Source organism: Apostichopus japonicus, chromosome 1 (genome assembly GCF_037975245.1).
Source record: "Apostichopus japonicus isolate 1M-3 chromosome 1, ASM3797524v1, whole genome shotgun sequence".
NCBI classification, from domain to species: Eukaryota; Metazoa; Echinodermata; class Holothuroidea; order Aspidochirotida; family Stichopodidae; genus Apostichopus; species Apostichopus japonicus.
In genome coordinates, this window is record NC_092561.1 from 12,603,412 (window position 1) to 12,622,261 (window position 18,850).

At 38.2% G+C, this 18,850-nt stretch overlaps 1 protein-coding gene across 2 annotated transcripts in view; it reads left to right on the plus strand.

Annotated features, from left to right (window-relative positions):
- The first annotated feature begins 12,013 nt into the window (after positions 1-12,013).
- Positions 12,014-18,850, plus strand: part of LOC139967778 (USP6 N-terminal-like protein) — a 62,006-nt gene continuing 55,169 nt past the window's right edge. For both annotated transcript variants that reach the window (XM_071971872.1, XM_071971881.1), the window contains exons 1-2: positions 12,014-12,199; positions 14,913-15,040. In XM_071971872.1, coding sequence (XP_071827973.1) covers positions 15,025-15,040 — 16 coding nt within the window. In that variant the 5' untranslated portion in view covers positions 12,014-12,199; positions 14,913-15,024. The remainder of the gene's footprint in view (positions 12,200-14,912; positions 15,041-18,850) is intronic.

Here is an 18,850-nt window from a genome sequence, read left to right on the forward strand (position 1 = left end):
AAAAACGTTTCCCTTAGTGGTGACTCCTCTCCGCCAAGAGGAGACCTTTTTGTTTTCGACCTAAATGGAGGGTTCCCCGCCGCGTCAGAAACTCAAGAGGTGATGCATTCCTCATTTCCAGTTGGGGTGTCCCTATCGCCGAGAGACTTTATACTAATGTTCTCATCTTCCCTCATACCTTTAACAAGTTTGCTACACTTTTCAAATTTAAAAAAAAAACCAGGCCGGGGGTTTCTTCTGTTACCGGGAAGGTGGTGGCAAACACTGATGTCATCTTTCACCAGCTCCAAACCTCTTGCGCAAAATGCACAACTTAGCCTTTCAAGTCCTCACCGTCATTCTTAGCTAGACCAAAAAATAAGTAACTTGTAAACAGTGAAGGGAAGCCATATGTCAGGTATCAGGTGTGTAAACATTCTCTTTACAAGCTAAATGTCATACACATGTTGATATGACAGCAAACAAACCTATATCTATTATCTTTCATGATTATATTTCACGCGTAATCTACAGAGAGAAACGTTCGCGATTGCCTCAAAAAACAGACTTTTATTCCCAAACACTTTCAGATTCATTCTGGATACCACATGTGATATACCATGGTGACCATACATGTTTACAGATTTCTCAATTAGAATTTAACTGGATTCATAAGAATGGTTTTACTGGGTTCAAATGGCCTTCGCTAGAAAGTCTACCTATCATAGGCGTACGAGGCGGGGGGTGGGCAGGGGGGCAGACCCCCCCCCCAAATTTTCCAGAGGACAAGAAATTCGGGCAAAAGTCCTGAAAAAATTCGGGCAGCCTGAGAGGGAAAAAAATATTTATATATATATATATATATATATATATATATATATATATATATATATATATATATATATATATATATATATATATATATATTATATATATATATATATATATATATATATATACCATTGCATTAACATATATATATATATATATATATATATATATATATATATATATATATATATATATATATATATATATAAATATGCAGTAGTTTGCCCGAATCTTTTTCAAATTTTTGCCCCACAATTCTGTGGAAAGCGTTTTATGTTATTTGTTTTGTGACATTAATATTAATATAGGCCTAATGATTTTCTTTATTTAGCACCATGTTGCCCGAATATTTCCGTGTAACACCACTGTAAGCGCAGCTCATCTGGGCTACCACGCTTTTTGCACTATCAAAATTTTTCTAACTAGTCAACTGTATACCTGGACATCCCCGACATGAGTGTATATAAGAAACGTTTTATTGTTCATGGATGGTGGGGGGGGGGGGCGAGTGCCTACAAGCCTAGAAGTACAGGTATATCATATTCGTTGTTATTTTTTATACTTTTTTGTGAGACAAATTGCAGTCTCACCCGACACAGCGACATTATCCCGCCTACGTGTCGTTGAACAATGTATGTTTTTCTGGAGGCAGCTGAGTACTGTAATAAAATAATAAATACGATAACTAAAAAGGAGCTTAAAAAATATACTGTCCTATTTTTCCCCTTCAAAGTGATGTTACCATTTTTTCTTCTTCTAATTTACCAAATTTTTGGGGAAGTGTAAATTTCTAAAACGTGAGATTATAAAATAAAGAATGTTTAGATGCAACTTGCAAGGCCTCAGAAGTGCCATTTCCGGCAATCTGAGAGGCATTTTTTGCCAAAAAAATTCTTGTACGCTACGCGCCAACCGATGGTGGCGCTCCGCTTAGATAGTGTCACAGGAATTTTCGGGCACAAAAGTTTCTGCCCCCCCCCCCAAACTAAAATGGTTCCGTACGCCTATGCTACCTATCAACCACTTTTGAGATCCTCCTGGGCGGGGAACAGGCTGTTTAGGTCGAAGACGTTCCTAGTTCTCGTCTCCGCAAGAGGAAAAATAAACCTATAACTTAGAAACATTTTAGGGGCGTGGTACAGTTTGAAGCCCTTCCGAGGTGGTCGAATACGAAAGGGGTGCTCCTCCCGGCGAGAAAATGAGAAGAGACAACCCTTCGTAGACAGGAAACACCGCTTCGGGATGGTGGATACACCCACTTATAAGAGTGTTCAATAAGTAGAGTGAAGGAGAGTAGAGGAGGGGGGGGGGACGTGGTCAATGAATTGGTACCTTCAGGTAATTAACTGCCACTCAAAGTGGGCTGCAGTGAGCAACAATATTATACATCGGCAATTGGGAGACAAACATACAGAGTATGGAGAGCAGCGGATTGCCCGAGTGCGAGAGGTCTGCAGTTAATAGTTAATAGTTAATAAAACGGGGAATCCAGGTGATAACTTGATAATGACATAAATTGAAGTTGATGTGGAACTTGGTGAGCAACGAAAACGCCTGTGGTCGTCTACAGCAGTATTGGAGAAATGTCCCCACCCCCACATCACAAACACGAAATCATGGCATCATCAAAAATAAATTGCACTAATTTAAGAGAAAGACTGTCGTGGGAAAAGTAACATGATCCTTTGAAACGGTGCCATGATCCATATGATGCTTTTAATATATTTCACAAATAATGCAATGACTTCTGGAATGACGTATGTTGAAAACAGTGAAAAGAATGAAGAAAAAAATTGTGAGATAAAAACATTTCATTGTTTCTGCACAGCAGACAAAAATCAAAGCAAACCAACAGACCGCTGGAAAACTGGGATAAAAGCTGTCACATGTGACGCAGTGAACTGATATGACTCATCATTTTGAACTACTCTTATTATTAAGTGAAGCAATCTTCATCGCGTCTTCTGCATTTCATCACAGTTTTGTGTACATGGTATAGCAAGTAATACTTGAGCTAATATACGGTGATTGCTGTTACCATCCAAAAGGACAAACAAATGCAATTACTTTCTTGTGATGAACAAAAGGCAAAATAAAAAGGCAGGCAAAGGTATAAAATGAGAAAAATGGTCAGGAGCCTTCATTGTAGACTAACATTGCCATATTATTGCAGGAGAGAATCTGCACTTACATCTGTAAACTGACATCGATGAAATATCACTCTTTGTGTGACGAAGATATGAATGATATAAACCTAGTAAAATGTATAATTCTTGGTATGAGATGATTAACCTTGCATTTTGTGCTCTATCAATCTCTATATTTTCTGTCAGGATGCTTCTTTCGGCACATCGTACATAGTTCTTGGTACTTTCAGCAGCACTGTCTTGAAAAACAAATGTTGCAGTTTCTATTTCTTTTACAACTCAACTCTGGAGTTAATCATTGGAGCGTGTTTGTGAATCCCTAAACACAACATTTAGGACAATTCTGAATAAACTTCTAAAACCAATAGTGAAAACAAATTGATATTTGCTAGACCTACGATATGAGACTACCTGTTATATCATTATGCCTATACATAGCACGATTTTCCGTGGTACGTTCGTCGATAATTCTCACAAAACAATTTGTCTTAGTTTATTGACCTGAGTCAAGGAAGATGACGAAGATACTTCGAATTTATTAAGTAATTTCTGAATTGAATTTAAATGTGATAAGGAAACTTCTACAGGCCACTTCAAGTGCCCTATAAACACCACTCTTATGTTCTTCCCTAATACCTGCAATACATCGTCTTTCTAGTTTTTGCCCGACACGACAGTGAAATTTTAGCCATACACATTTTCCCTTTACAATATGTGAATAAAGTCAAAGAAGTTGTACAGGCGAAGATATACTGTGAATCGATAACATAATTTCTGAATTGAATAAAATCTAATTCCAATGTGATAAAGAAACTAGTACACGCCAATTTCATTGACAAAATCTTCCCTCACACCTTCGATAAACCATCTTTCCTCTGTCGCCCGACAAGAACTTTTGTTTAGCCTATCCACCTTTCCCTTACAATATATCATCACTAATATATTATTATTTTATAGTCTTCATCTGTGTTACTTCTCCTTCTGCATGGAAAGGCGGGCGATATTATAAAATTATAAAACTATACTATTATATGGAGTTCATATTGATAGAATATACATATACATACGCATGACTAGTTATTCGAGGACACAAAGTGACCAAATATTTATATATTTCCCCCACTTGTTTTAAATATTTATTGAACACACATTGAGATAATTGTGTGGCATCCGTAATTTATGGCGGGTAATTTTATAACAGTATGCATGCATTGCGTCCGTATGATAGAATAAAAGACTGGAAAGATTAATCTCTTTAACAGCTCGACTCAATCAGTGGCGGAGAAACAGGGGGGGTTGGGGGGGTTTTAACCCCCCCACTTTTTGAAGAGGGGGGGTTGGCCCACACAATCAACCCCCCTAATTTTTGCCAGTAATGTTCTGTTATAGCCTATGTTATGTGCCCCAAATGGCATAATAAATCAAATCATTAAATTTGAAATTGTTAAAGTCATTTCAACCTTTTACCTGGTAGGCTACATGAACAATTAACGACCGAAAACTGAGTTAGAATTGACCCACACATTATTTCTAGCCCCTTTCCCCCACCTTGCGCATTGGAACTTGTAGCTCATAGCGCTAACTTCACCCCACAACAGACATACACAAAATAACGTTTTGTTGCTGTTGAATAGCTTTGGAACTGTATACACTTGCCAACTTCAACGAGGTGTTTCTAAGTACATGTACGTAGGCAATATGAGTGTCGAAATCTGTCGCTAGGCTAGCGCGCTTTGGCACTATCAATGCGAGGTTGATTTCGCCGCACGTGCCTTACGTTTTACACAGCACTGTTTGGTAAAAATGTACTCTTATTGTTTTTAGGCATGAATTGATAATTACAATGGTTGTGTTGTAGGGGACTACCTTAGGAGTTAGGACTATTTTGGCAAAGTTTGGAGTATGTGATGACTGTAGATTGTTTGGAAACTTCACTTGAATCATGTGAAAACTCACCTGAACTCAAATGTAAATTAGGTTTGAGACTTAATTGTTCCTGTATGTAAACCTGTGATATGGTTAGTGCAGAACTATTATGCTGTAACTGACTGAGAGTATCAAGGACAGCTAATAAAACAACATACGGTACTCCAGAATATTTTGCACCCACGCGAGAAAACTGCACTGAAATGAATTTTACTGTATCCTATATGTTGCACTGGTAGAGCGCATGCGATCAGAAAAAGTTGTTGGATACGGCCGATAGGCTATATAATCAATGGTGACCGTTTATTTACAAGTTGAGAATACAACATGAAAAAACGAAAAAATTTGCTTTTCATTATAGTAACACATCAGTGTATTGAACTTTGGCGCAGTTTGATCCAGCATTGTGCAAATGACATGCAGCAGTTCTCATTTTATTGTATTTTATCCACAGTTGTTAAATATAGGACTGAAATCGCATTTGCGGCAGTCTATATTTGTTTTCTGGGAGAGGACCCTAGACCCATCGTATATGCAAAAGTCTACTTGGATTATTTGTCCCCTGATTTTCTTTCTGCAGACGCCCATGTATTTCTCAAAACTAAATTTCTAAGCCATGAGATCTAAAACTTAAGGAGGTTTAGGAGCATCAATAGGTCTGGAAAGTGTTATTCTGGCGACCTGGGAGGTATATTTGCCAAAAAAAAATCGTACGCTACGCGCGAACCCATGGTCGCGCTCCGCTTAGATAGTGTCAGAGAACAGACACGCGTCTCACCATTATCCAAGACTGATCAGCGCCCATGCTCAAAACTGTCGATTTGTGTAGTGTTCGGTTTCGCAAATATCTGGTATATATTTATTTCCTTCAGCGAAATTTTTTAGTAGCCGTCTGAATTTTCGAAAATTCCCCGACCAACATTCTTCATCCTTATTCATCATACTCGTGCAATTTTGACCCGTCTGTTAGGGTTTGAAGGAGGTTTTTCTATATCGGTTGTCCATAGATGATATTTTGTGCAACATTATGGGTATGTTTTGAAGTGAATTTATTCACGAGAATTGTGAATTTTCAAATTCTGAACAGTGGGGCTGACGGGTATTGTGGGCCGCGATGAAGAATCACCTACAAAAGCAATGATCCACAGGATATGTGATGAAGTCGAACATGATGTGTGACTGGTTACAATCTTCAAAAAGGTTATATAGATGAGAAAAAAAGTATTTGGAAATACTTGATTCTCAGGCAAAAGTGTACATATGGTTGGTCAGTTTCAAGCCCGAGAAGTGCCATTTCCGGTGATCTGGGGGGTACCAAAACCACAAATTTGCTTGAACGCTGCGCGCCAACCAATGGTGGCGCTCCGCTTAGATAGTAATTCGCGCCCCCTCAGGTTAGAAAATCCTGCATACGCCCCTGGTTAAATGCAGCTTTTCAAGGCCTGGGCAGTGCCATTTACTGCAATCTGGGAGGCAATACTTGCCAAAAAAATCTTGTACACTTTGCGCCAACTTATGGTGGCGCTCCACTTAGATAGTGAGCCAGCAGTTATGACTTTTATTTCATCAATGGCCTGCAACCCCCCCACTTCTGACAAGAAATCTCCGCCACTGGACTCAATGGTCAATAAAACTAAATAATTGATAGGAACTGACATCTTATACTCATCTAGATACGGATGATTATTAATTCGAGAACCCAAAGTGACCTTAAGTACATCATTCGTTTTGTTCTTTCCTTAGACTTGCGATAAGTCCTCTTCGCTCAACAAGAATAACATTTGAGCCTATACACTTCTCCTTTACAATAGGTTCTCACTAATATATTATCATTGTTCACTCTTCATGTTTGTTACTTCCCTTTTCATTGCATTACAAAGGCAGGTAATATTTGGAAAAGTATGCAGATACATGTTGTGTACATTGAGGGAATAGAGTAGAAAGATTTATCGTTTTAACAACTCAAGTGAATTATAAATAGACTTATTTTTTTTAGTCGAAATTTTGGCGAAGATAGAAGTTATTTGACCGATATCAAATAATAACAGAGTGATAGAGGACACATTTGCCCTATTCTGTGATGTGTATCGCACTACCTAACTATTTCTATAACTAAAGATATTTAATTTTAAACATTTCGATAGTACGTAACGGTAGTTTTTACACCATGTAGTGGAATTAATAGAAATCACAAATAAAGAAGTCATGTCACCGATATCAAACATAACTAGAGTGATAGAATAGACGTTGCTCTATGTCGTGATGTGTGTCGCACTTCTCAGCTATTCCTATAAGAAATATTATTAATAATAAACATTTCATTAGTGGGATGAATTCTCTGAAATTTTATATACAAACAATTATTGAGTACCACCGCGCCTTCACTGTGGCTTATTGGCCGCTAAAAAATAGGTGACGCTCTATCGTTTTCTCCTCATTGTCTGCTCTTATAGTTCGCTCTTAAATTGCGCTCATTATGTCCGCTACCTTCAAACAGGTCTCACAACATACAATGTATAAACAAATAGAGGGCGCTATACTGATAACACACAGAGTGTGTGTGAATAATCCGGCGAAAGTGTGTGATATGGGGCGATGTGTGACAAAATTATACACCGAATATATTGATTATAACTTCTCATATATAATAGTTATTCCGTTATATATATATATATATATGTTACCAGTACCAGTCATATGTAAATGTGATGTATAACCTTTTGATTTTTTTCCATAACATATACGCAATAGTAACTATTTGTTCCTGTAATCATCATATATGATGTTTTTAACACGCCTCTCCATATAATTTTGTCAAGTTCGGTGAGAGCATATAGGTTATAACCACGCGAACTGCACACGAAAGAGTGGTGCATTTGTTGGGCACTATAACACATCGGGAGTACGCAAATATTCCAAGCACGTACTGGCTGAAGCAAGGTCGCTGCTTCTAGATCTAGTTCTGTGCCTGCCCACGGTACGGTACAGTAGTGTAACTATGTAACAACTCTAGCACGGTGCACATGAACGTCGGATCGGAATTATCAGGGGCGATTAGCAAAAATGTCTAGCATTGCTTTGTGGCTTGCGTCTGCATGGAGCGTTTTTCAAAGAGAGGGATATGCAAAGTTTCGTGAGCACATTTTCATCCATTTCCATTTTACTGCGTTTGTAGGACCCTATACGAACCTCACACTATGGGGCGCCGTGAATGACAAAACTATACACCGAATACATTGATTACAACTTCTCATATGCATAAGTTATTCCGTATTATATATGTGTGAGGCTGTCCCACATAGGTTCAATAATGCTGCATACTCGAGGACTTTCTTCAAATTTGCATTTTTGGTCCCTGTGGGCCTGATGGTTTGTTTAATGATAAATTCCTCTGTGGTTAGCTCCTCGCTTGTCTTAAAGTTCTCGCAGTGAAGGTGTGTTATCAAGTGCGAGTCCTCTAAAGAATAAAGAAGCAAACTCACGCACACACGCACACCCAAGTTTTTACCCCTCTCTCAGTCATGGACTTTCAGTCATGATGCATGGGTACCCCGCCATGGGTGACCCACGATAGTAGCTACTCGGATAGTAGCTACCGTTACGTTGGCAACTGCTGTTATGGTAACTGACGTACGTAGCCGTATATGGCCCATGCCCGGTGATAAAGGAACTACAATATCTCATCCTCATGCCCATGGGAGCAATGGGATAGTAACCGTCGCGTTAACGTTGCGAGTAGATCAGAGCAGCGACGTAGCCAGGAATTTGAAAGGGGAGAGCACATTTTGCGATTGATATGGGGGAGGGGTCTAATGGGAGGGGGTGCCACCTGAGATATTTTTGAACAATTGAACGTACTTAGATGCGATCTGTGCAATGTTTTGCCAGTTTCATCATTATCATATTATATCATATTATCAACAGATTGTGTTTCCTGTTTGAATTCTTGTACATGTTCTTGTACATATTATATCAGACAGACGACAAACAGTGCTCTTTTACAAAATGTTCCAGTAGTATGATTCTTGTTAATTGTCCAATGTCTGGACTTTAATATATTTGACGAACTTAACTGATGGACAATATAAACTTTCATATGTTGAAAGAAAGCCAGATGTGCAATGGCCTAAAAAAAAATATCGTTAACGCAGTGTATTATCAGTTTAATAATTATTTATAGAAAGTGCGTATCATGTACGATTGCTGTTCGTGCAACAACTTAGGACGAATCAAAGGAAGGATGAGAACGAACGTAGTCGACGGCGTTGTGCATACGGTTCGTGACACGCCAGTGGCGTAGCCAGGATTTTTTTCAGTGGGGGGGGGCGCTGGGGGGCTTGAACATTTTCGGGGGGGGCTTGACCATTTTCTTGTTACTATCTAACCGAAATTTTTTAGCTAAAAAGGCCTCCTAGATCGTTGGAAATGACACTTGCCAGGCCTTCTAAGCTGCTCTAAAGTTTTCTCAACATCCTTTATTTTGAGATCCCATGTTTTGATATGGTCATCAAATAGTTTAGTGAAATAGAAAAAAAAAGTCTGGTAAGTTACTTTGAAATATCATGACATATCTTTTGTGAGTTTGGCACCGGCATTGACATTTTTCGACAAATCTGCAAATTACGCTTGGAAAATAAAGAAAGATTGACTCGGCTTTCAGCGAAGTAACATACTGAAATGACCGAACTGACATCAAAGATTGCGTCTGAAATATTATTAGGGTGATAGACTGATTGGCCGGCAGTGGCGGAGCTAGGGGTATTGGTCAGGAGGCGAGAATGGCTTGTAGGGGCACTTTCGACACTATCTAAGCGGAGCGCCACCACAGGTTGGCGCGGAGCGTACAGAATTTTTTTTGAGTAAAGATATTCCCTAGACCGGAAATGACCCTTTCCGGGCCTTGCTAATTTGCAGATAAACGAAGAATAAATATGTGTCATCGCCATTTGTGACAAGTCGGAAGTTAATATGGGTGTTGAAAGTACATGCGCTTCATCACAATCATGTGGTATCTTTGTGAGTGCTCATGTTTTCGAAAAAATAGATCGAAAACCCCGTACAGTTCTTGGAAAGAGTTTCGTACAACAGAATTAAGTGCCGATAAATTAAATACCGCCGTACGTTAGAGCATTTTGTCAGTAAACTACACCAACAAAATGTGACAAATGTCAATAGGTAGATGAGAGTGCAATAAAAAAGTCAATAATCGCGAATAAGTAAAAAGTGCTAAAAAGCTGAAAAGGGCGCCAGTAGTCCATTTGAGTCCGTCAGGGGGGGGGGGGCATCCGCCCCCTGACTGTTTGGACGCTCCGCCACTGTTGGCCGGTAGTTCTCAGCGAGAGTGTTGTCTCCTTTCTTGAAAATTTGGTTTTTTAGCGGTTTTAAGAGCATCAGTGTACGTCCCAGAAGTGAAAACCCGATTGAAAATGTAACAGGGTATCGAGGCAATGACGCGAGCAATGATGTGAGAAACATGTGTATGATGTCAGCATTTTTTACCTTTTAACATCTTCTTTGGCATTCAAGTACCTGGAAACCACCTTTTTATAAGGGTATAGTATAGCTCACTAGCTTGTTTGATCAGTTAATGCGCACTGGTTACAAGATACTGAATGGCTGTTTGTATTAGTATTTATTTGTATGTTAGGGATTATGGATATTTTAAAAAAGAGTGACAAAGGCAAAGTTTGCCCGAACAGTCGAACACACAGATTCAGTAGTAAACATTATGTGTTGTAGTCTTGTAGAGCAGGAATTATATTTTTCGACGGTCGTTAATAAGGGGTTAATCAACGGTCTAGCGTGCGTTACTCACAGGATTAATGCACGATCGGGGGATAATGCAAGCGATGCACGAGGGCGGAGCGTAGCAGAGCCCGAGATTCAGTAGTAAACATTATGTGTTGTAGTCTTGTAGAGCAGGAATTATATTTTTCGACGGTCGTTAATAAGGGGTTAATCAACGGTCTAGCGTGCGTTACTCACAGGATTAATGCACGATCGGGGGATAATGCAAGCGATGCACGAGGGCGGAGCGTAGCGGAGCCCGAGTGCATCCAGCGATAGCATTAACACCCGGAGTGCATTAATCATGTGAGTAACGCACGCTAGACCGTTGATTAACCCCGTTCATTCATACACTACCATTTGTGTGTGGGGAAAAATCATAAAACAAAACATTTTTGGTTACATATAACCAAAGATTTATTAAAGTGATGCCCCGTAATTTTACCGTGCGTTACTCACAGGATTAACCACGGTCAGCTGACCTGAATGGACCAATAGGATTTAGGAATCTTTACTAAGTATGAATGAACATGCGTTTTCAGTACAGTGCGACTACTGTAGACTTCTCGGCCTATGCGCTATGTCACGTCAGGTTTTTCAGCAACTATAGCCTACTGCCGGTCCGCGGTCGAAGGGTCGTTCATGAGTGGTCATCATGGAGATACGAGACCATTCAGACCAATGATATATTTTTCGCACATGTATTTTTTTTTCGACACCCAAAATCCCAGTGGGGGGGGGGCGACTGGGGGGCGACAAGCTTTCATGGGGGGCTGTCGCCTCCACGCCCCCCGTAGCTACACCACTGTGACACGCCATCGAGTGCGGTTAGGTAGGCAATATGTATTTTGTTACGCAGTGGCCAACTGAAGGCTCGTAATAGGCGATAGCCTAAATTTAGCTAAACTAAGTAAGTAGCTGAATCAGTAGGCCTGACTATTACTACGATTATAATCGAGTTAACGGAGCTGACGAGTATTCAAGATCAAAAGAGCACTGACAAAATGCCATGCTAAACAAACAACAACAGTTTTTAATATTTTTTCGACACTGAATGGGGGAGCAGTCGCTCCCCTGGTCCCCCCTGGCTACGTCCCTGGATCAGAGCTGTATATTTTAGACTCTGGAGTAGATATGCTTCTTTCTATAGCAGCATTGTTGTGTGGTGTGGGATTTAAGCAAGACCTTGTTGCTACCAACGGAAAAGAATGCTTTTCATGTTTGATATACTTTCAAATGTTGTATTCAAAGAAGCCACGTTCCCGTCTGTACATGGAATGGTCACCGGTCAGGACTGATGCATGCGCTAACGGCTGATAAAGGAATTCTATGAAGCAAAGGTCACGGAAGTTCAACACCCTAGAATTTATCGAGGAAAATGGCTACCGCCTTACGTACTGTGTAGAACTATTACCGAGGTTTAATCGGATTTACACTAGGCAGCGCTTAAACTGGCGATGGAATGGTAGAGAAAAGTATGAAGTTATCGTGTTTTATCTATAATCGAGATACACGTGGATGTTAAACAGGTGCATTTTTGTATTATTTTACCTCCTTCGGTAGGAGTTGAACGATAACTTAGTGTGTACTGAAAGCCTAACGATACGACACCGTCGGGGTAGTGTAGAGGGGAACTACTATTACACTCAGTGTAACAGGCTACTACTACATTACACCAAGAGTAATACTTGCGGTGTAGTATTATTAGTTTTACTGTCAAGTATCAGACATATGCGCACAAAAATGTGGAATCCGACAGACAAACTCTAAGCCATGAAGCTTTCACAATATTTACCAACTAGGCCTAATATGCATGTTATGAAGACTAAGACCAACCTGTTTGTGGGGACGTTTTGTTTTAAAGTAACGGTTGCAACAGATTTGGTTTTTTATTTTGGGACTGAAAAATGTAATCGTAACTTTAAACATATTACCTGTTGTAACAATCATGACTAAAAAAATTTTGTCTTTTTGCTTGTTTTGAGAATTGATTTTACACTGAAAAGGTATTTTTGTCCAGAGATTTTCGTACGGTGGGCCCGTGAACATTTTGAGATAGCCCATACAAAATTGTAAAACATTGTTGAATCTTCGTTACCCATATAGAAACAAAATACACTATAGAGATTTGCTTCCAGACGTCCTTACTATAATTGTGTAGATTATTTATACCCAGTTTATGACTGCACACATCATTAAGTTAAGTTCCATTGACAGTTTGCATCAGGAAACATTTCTGACATTTCATGTGATGATTATAATAAATTACTAGATATAATCTGCTGCATTTTTTGCAGTAGGATTCTTAATTTTTGAAATGAACGCTATCATATTCCCCACCAAACTGATATGCATCAAACTGCGTGCTAGCAACTTGTTTTGGAGAAAAACTAGCCTATCCTTCCTGTTATTTCTGTTGAATGATTTGACCAACTACGTTCAACACTCAGGCTGCAGTCTTAAAAACACTGTCATCATACAGAGCCAAAATGTTCTTAGCAGATAAGTTAAAAGATAACATTGTGCGATGAATAAAACTGATTTAATGTAGAAAAGACATACAGTAAGTGTATACGACCTAAGAATTCTAACTACAGTACCCCCTGAGTTTACCAGAACAAAGAGGAAAAATGTTTCTTAAATGTTCTAAAAATTCTATCCTACCATCAGCTGGCTACAGTATACTGACATCGAAGCCTAGCCAAACTAGCAAGTGCTTCATGTTTGCAATATTTTGTAAACAAAACCAGCAACAAATTGTGATACGCAAACTTGCTGTTCAATAATATTTTATCAGTTATTGATGGTTTAAAGGAATACAATATGTTTAAGTGTGAAATGTGGTAAACTAAAAGCTATTCCTGCCCTACAAGTTTTGATGTCAAACTACAGTTGTTTACACATGTTTAAGTACTCAAGTGTGAAAATAAGTTACTATCATGCACAATTTTGAAAAAATTCTTTTTGAAATCTAACATAATTTTTAACATCTGGAGAAATTCTTTTGTAAACTTAAATATAAGTTTTCATCTTCCAAACCGTTTGTAACGTGTGATATAAGCTATTTAATCTTTCCATTATAACCGTAGTAGCCCCTTGTTACAAAGAATTTCTTACACATGTCATAACAAGCACAACAGACTTTGCTATGCTCGTGCAATGCCTAAAACTTCAGCTGAGGCTGAGAGCACAAAATTAAAAGAAATATGAAATTGCAAACCACAAATTCTGAGTTTTGGATTTTTAAATCTACTGTAAAACTTAGGGACAAAGTAGTCTTTAAGAGCTGAGATAATAAGAGTCAAATCCATTGTCCATGATTATTTTTCATTGTGGTAAAAAAGTAAAATGTCAAACTGAGTTGGTTATGCCTCATTGTGACATAAACTTACAACGTTAGGATAGAAAAAGTGAAGAAAAATGATTTGTTTCAGACTACAAATACATAAGAGGTGGCCAAGCATCTCATGAATGATTCTTTGGTGTGTTTTCTACATGATTGTTGTTATTTTTCACACAATGAACAAGATGTGAGGAGTTTTACAACACTTTTGCTGTCCTTTGATACCCGTTTTCTGGCAGACAGTTTCAGATACTCATCAACACATAGGTTGCTTATAGGCAACACATGCCTTTCCAACTGTAGGTTTTCAGTGCAAAAAAGTGGATATGATCTTAGCTTAGCTGTAAGGGGTCAATAGTGGAATTTGCAGCGCTAGTATTTTGCAATGAAGATGTCAAGAAACATTTGGAAAAACTTTCACTTACACATGTACATATGAGTTACAGCTCAGAGGCCCAGGTAGGTTCTCCCAAGCCTAGTTATTTATTTGATCAGAAGACAAACTTATTTTGTAGCCAAACAAGTAGCATCAATCCTTGCTAATGCATTATGGGAATTACCAAATAGCAATTATGATTTTTCTTTACAAAAGAAGATGGGTAAATACACAGCGATGTGTTATTCAATGTTTTGTACAGGTCTGAGAGATTGGTCACCATTATTTAAACCTGCAATAAGTAATTTCTTTATGTTTATGTTTGTGATGCATACTGAACATTACAAACCTCAGATGATTACACATATAATATGAAATGTCCATATTGCCTGAAAAGAGTTACTTTCAATAGTTCAAGTGGAAGTGCACTTTGATTGATGTTTCTCCTGTTAAGTACAGACATATTGATAGTGTTGTTGTTTGATGTTGTTTAAAGTCATTCTTTCTACTTGTTTCTTGATAGAGGGTGGTCATCCAACCCAACTTGTCAACCTTGAATGATTAAAACAAACTAACAACAGGAGTGTTGTTGCTGCTACAGCCAGTGATGTTGTCACCTTCCTGCAAACAAGACAATGGAACAATTTGAACGTGAGTTTTTATAGGTGCTAAATTCTCACCAGATGCATAAATGTGCAGGTGCCAATTATATACTGCCTTTTGGAAACCTTGGAATTGCTACTATTTTAAGACAAGCACATAGCCTACCATAAGTTAGGCTGCACGGTTAACCTGTCTTGTAACTAAAACCAATTTTTGAATCCGCGGTTTTAACAACTTTAATATATAATTAAGCAGAATCATAAAGAAAGAAAGATGAAAAAAGAGTAAGATTGGGTGGAAAATGATGTTAACACTGGGAGATTTGTAGAAGTATGTTCATAAATAAAGAAATATTTAATTAACAGGCTAGATTTTATTGATAACAGATAAATATCATTCAAAGGTGCGAAAAATAAGGTGAGTTTATCTTGCCTTTGTAGATGTTCACGCTCAATTTGCAAGTTGTTACACAGACTTTAGCACTTGTGTAACCACAGGAAATACTGCAACACAACTTGAACTTTCTCAAGTTAAGAGTTAAAGGAATTGTCTGGTGGAAGAATTTGATACATTGTCCTTGTAGTTATTATTTTTCTCTTTCAAACCATGTAAAAATTGTCCCCATTCGACGTTTTCTTCTAGTAGAAATCTGGTTTTCAAATTCACCAGTTTCTCACCAAAAGAACCGTTTGTTCGAACGCTTCAATATGGTGATTGACGTAGTGCTTGCAAATAGGCAAAACAGGCGACTTGAAGTTAGCACTCCCATTTTTGCAGCAAATAAACTCACGTGTAAGCACATTGGATTGCCTAATATATATAACGTACATACTCGCGAACGTATATCCTACGATGCCCAGTTGGTGTACTTGTATAGCGTTGCTTCGCAGAACTGTCCGATTGTAAACGTTAGAGTAGCCTATACACGCGAACATTCTTCGCGCCGGAGCTGGATATCGCGATGCATAAACAACGAAGAGTCTGCTGTTAAAACTTATCTTGTGTTACACAAAGACCACGAAACCACCGATCTACTACATATATGGCGGCTTAAGGAGTTTTTTAAATCATATCTAATTTATAAGAAATTTCACCGGAAATTATTGAAGAAATTTATCGGAATCGTTGTCAGAGCAGAATGTAGCACTGAGAAGCTTAGGCTTCGCAGAACTGTCCGATTGTCAACGTTTGAGTATAGCCTACATACGAACATTCTTCGCATTGAGCTGGATAGCGCGATGTAAAGCCTAAACAACGAAGAGTCTGCTGTTAAAATTTACCTTGTGTTACACAAAGACCACGGAACCACCGATCTAGTACATGGCGGCTTAAGGAGTTTTTGAAAACATATCTAATTTCTAAGAAATTTCACCGGAAATTAAGGAAGAAATTTATCTGTATACAAACGCGGTTTTTGTTGTGATTACCGTATAGGTACTGTGCGGAGGGTGGGTTATGACGCAATCTGCTATGGCAGAGCTGACGTCACGTATTGCACTGTTCAAATCATATTTGAAATGTCTATCCATAACGATTAAAAAATCGTTTCTCTGTCAAACGCAACATTAGCGTTCTCATACTTTGACAACATGTTTGGAAAATTATTTACTATTTTTTAAGGTAACATCTTTGGGCCACCAGACAATCCTTTTAAGTCTGCAGTATTGCATTTGTTTGTAACATTAGGGTAGGCATCACTAGGTAGAGTATGCTCGTTCTTGGGGGTTTGTACGCTATCAACTGCTCAAGGCATTATGAACCACTCGCCAAAGTATCAAGTTCAGCGTATATTTCTTAACAAGCAAATGACAAACACAGAAGTGTTCTCATCATGGTATTATTTGCAACTTCCTCTAAAATATAAAACATACGACTGCAAAGACAATGAATATGAGGGTAACTTATTGTTACTTCAAATATGTGAGCCTTTGGGGTGGAAGAAAATGTTGTCACAGACAATTAGCTTGTAGCATGTGTATGTTATTAAAAATGGTTTTGGGCTCAACTAATTTTTAGAATGAAAAACCAATGGGATTTTACTTCATCCAAAACTGTGCAGCCTTAAGCAGAAGGGTTTTATTTAGCTCTTAGTTCTTATTTGAAGAGAAAAAAAACATGTGAAGTTTAGGACATGCATACTGTGATAGAGAAAGATTAGGACATGTACCTGTACACTGTGATAGAGAGAAAATATATACAGAAACTTTAAATTTGGGTCACTGTATGTTAAGCTAAATTTGTTAAAATTTGATAATCAGATAACATATTTGTTGCAATTATTCCTGTAGACAAACCATGAACAAATGGGGTTGATTTGAATTCTGTATATAATGCACTGCCCATTAGTTTTTGCTTTGATTGTGGGCCTTGACAAATTAATGACAAACATTTGACAGTCCTGATAACTGCTATGTATTATTTGGGTTTATGTTGGTAGTTTGGTTTGTCCATTTGGTAATTGAATTTCTTTCTGTCTCTATTCCTTCAAGAGATTCATACTTTATTCAGTCCCCTCCTACTGTATACACTTGTCTGTGTGAGCCTTTTGGAGGTCTCCACAGGGAACAATGTACACTGTTACATGTTGCATTTGCACAGTTATTTATTATGAAAGTGTACTGTAACTAAAAGGTGGCAAAAGGTCACACTTTTATGATTTTACAGTTCAGCAATCATTAATGTTGACATGGTCATAAACAAAGCCAAACTTCTAATACAGGCAGTGGTAACTGTTTGGTACTTCCTCAATCAGCTAAAAGGAAGTACTGTTGTAGATAGATTAAGAGCTAACACAAAGGTAAGTGGCTACTGTACAGTACTGCAGTCTAATCACAGTTTGACAGATTGTACAGTAGTATGACATATATATACTTTGTTTCATTACTGTATGTATGCCTTTATGGAAATAAACAAAATGAAATTTAACCAGTGACTGTAAAGTTATTGCATCCTGTTATAACAAGTTTTCCTTCACGTGTTATAATAATATAATACATTATAAAATAACATAAAATAACATAAAGTAATATAAAAATAACAAAATAACATGACATGACACACTGTACAATAATTGTGTAAAGTGGAGTAAATAGAGATTAAATTATGCAATGTGTTATTTTTCACCAATTAACGGACCGTAGCAGTTCCGTGAATCGGTAACGCTAGTTTTTTTCCATTTCATACATTGCTTGTTCTGTGTTATTGCATGTCGTTTTGTGTTCCGTTATTCATTGCTATTATTTCGTGGTTTCAAAGAAGTTTTAGCAAGTTATCTTTCATCTTTTCTTTTGCTCACTGGCCTTTTATTATTGTTGGTTGTATTTTGGGCCAGCTTGTTACAACTCTAATAAGTCACTTGCTTGTAGTTTAAGCCAAAGCACGTTGTTAGGTTAATCTTCTCGTATTGTTAGACTTCTTTACCCTACAGTATTTCTCCTGTTGCAATTGTTAGACGTTATTTACAATTGTCACTTGGGGTTCAGATATGTCTTCCTGTAGTCAAGTAAAGTGTATCAATTGTTCACTAATCCGTCCTGGCAGAGTGTGGGACGATCAAGAATTATGTCCGAAATGCCGGACGTGTTCTAGAAGAGATCCTTGCCTGGTGTGTATCCAATTTTCAACTAGTAGAATGAATACAGTAGTTGGCTTAGGGGGCGGAGGAATAAGCTCCAAGGGAAACTGGATCAGCTACCTAACCTGAATAATCCCCCAAGAGACGGGGAAGTTGAAAGGGAGATGGGACAAGAAGAGTAAGTAGGGGAATAGGAAGAAGGAGAGGAGAGTAGTGAGGAAAGAGCATAGGGAGAGTAGTGAGGAAAGAGCATAGGGAGAGTAGTGAGGAAAGAGCATAGGGAG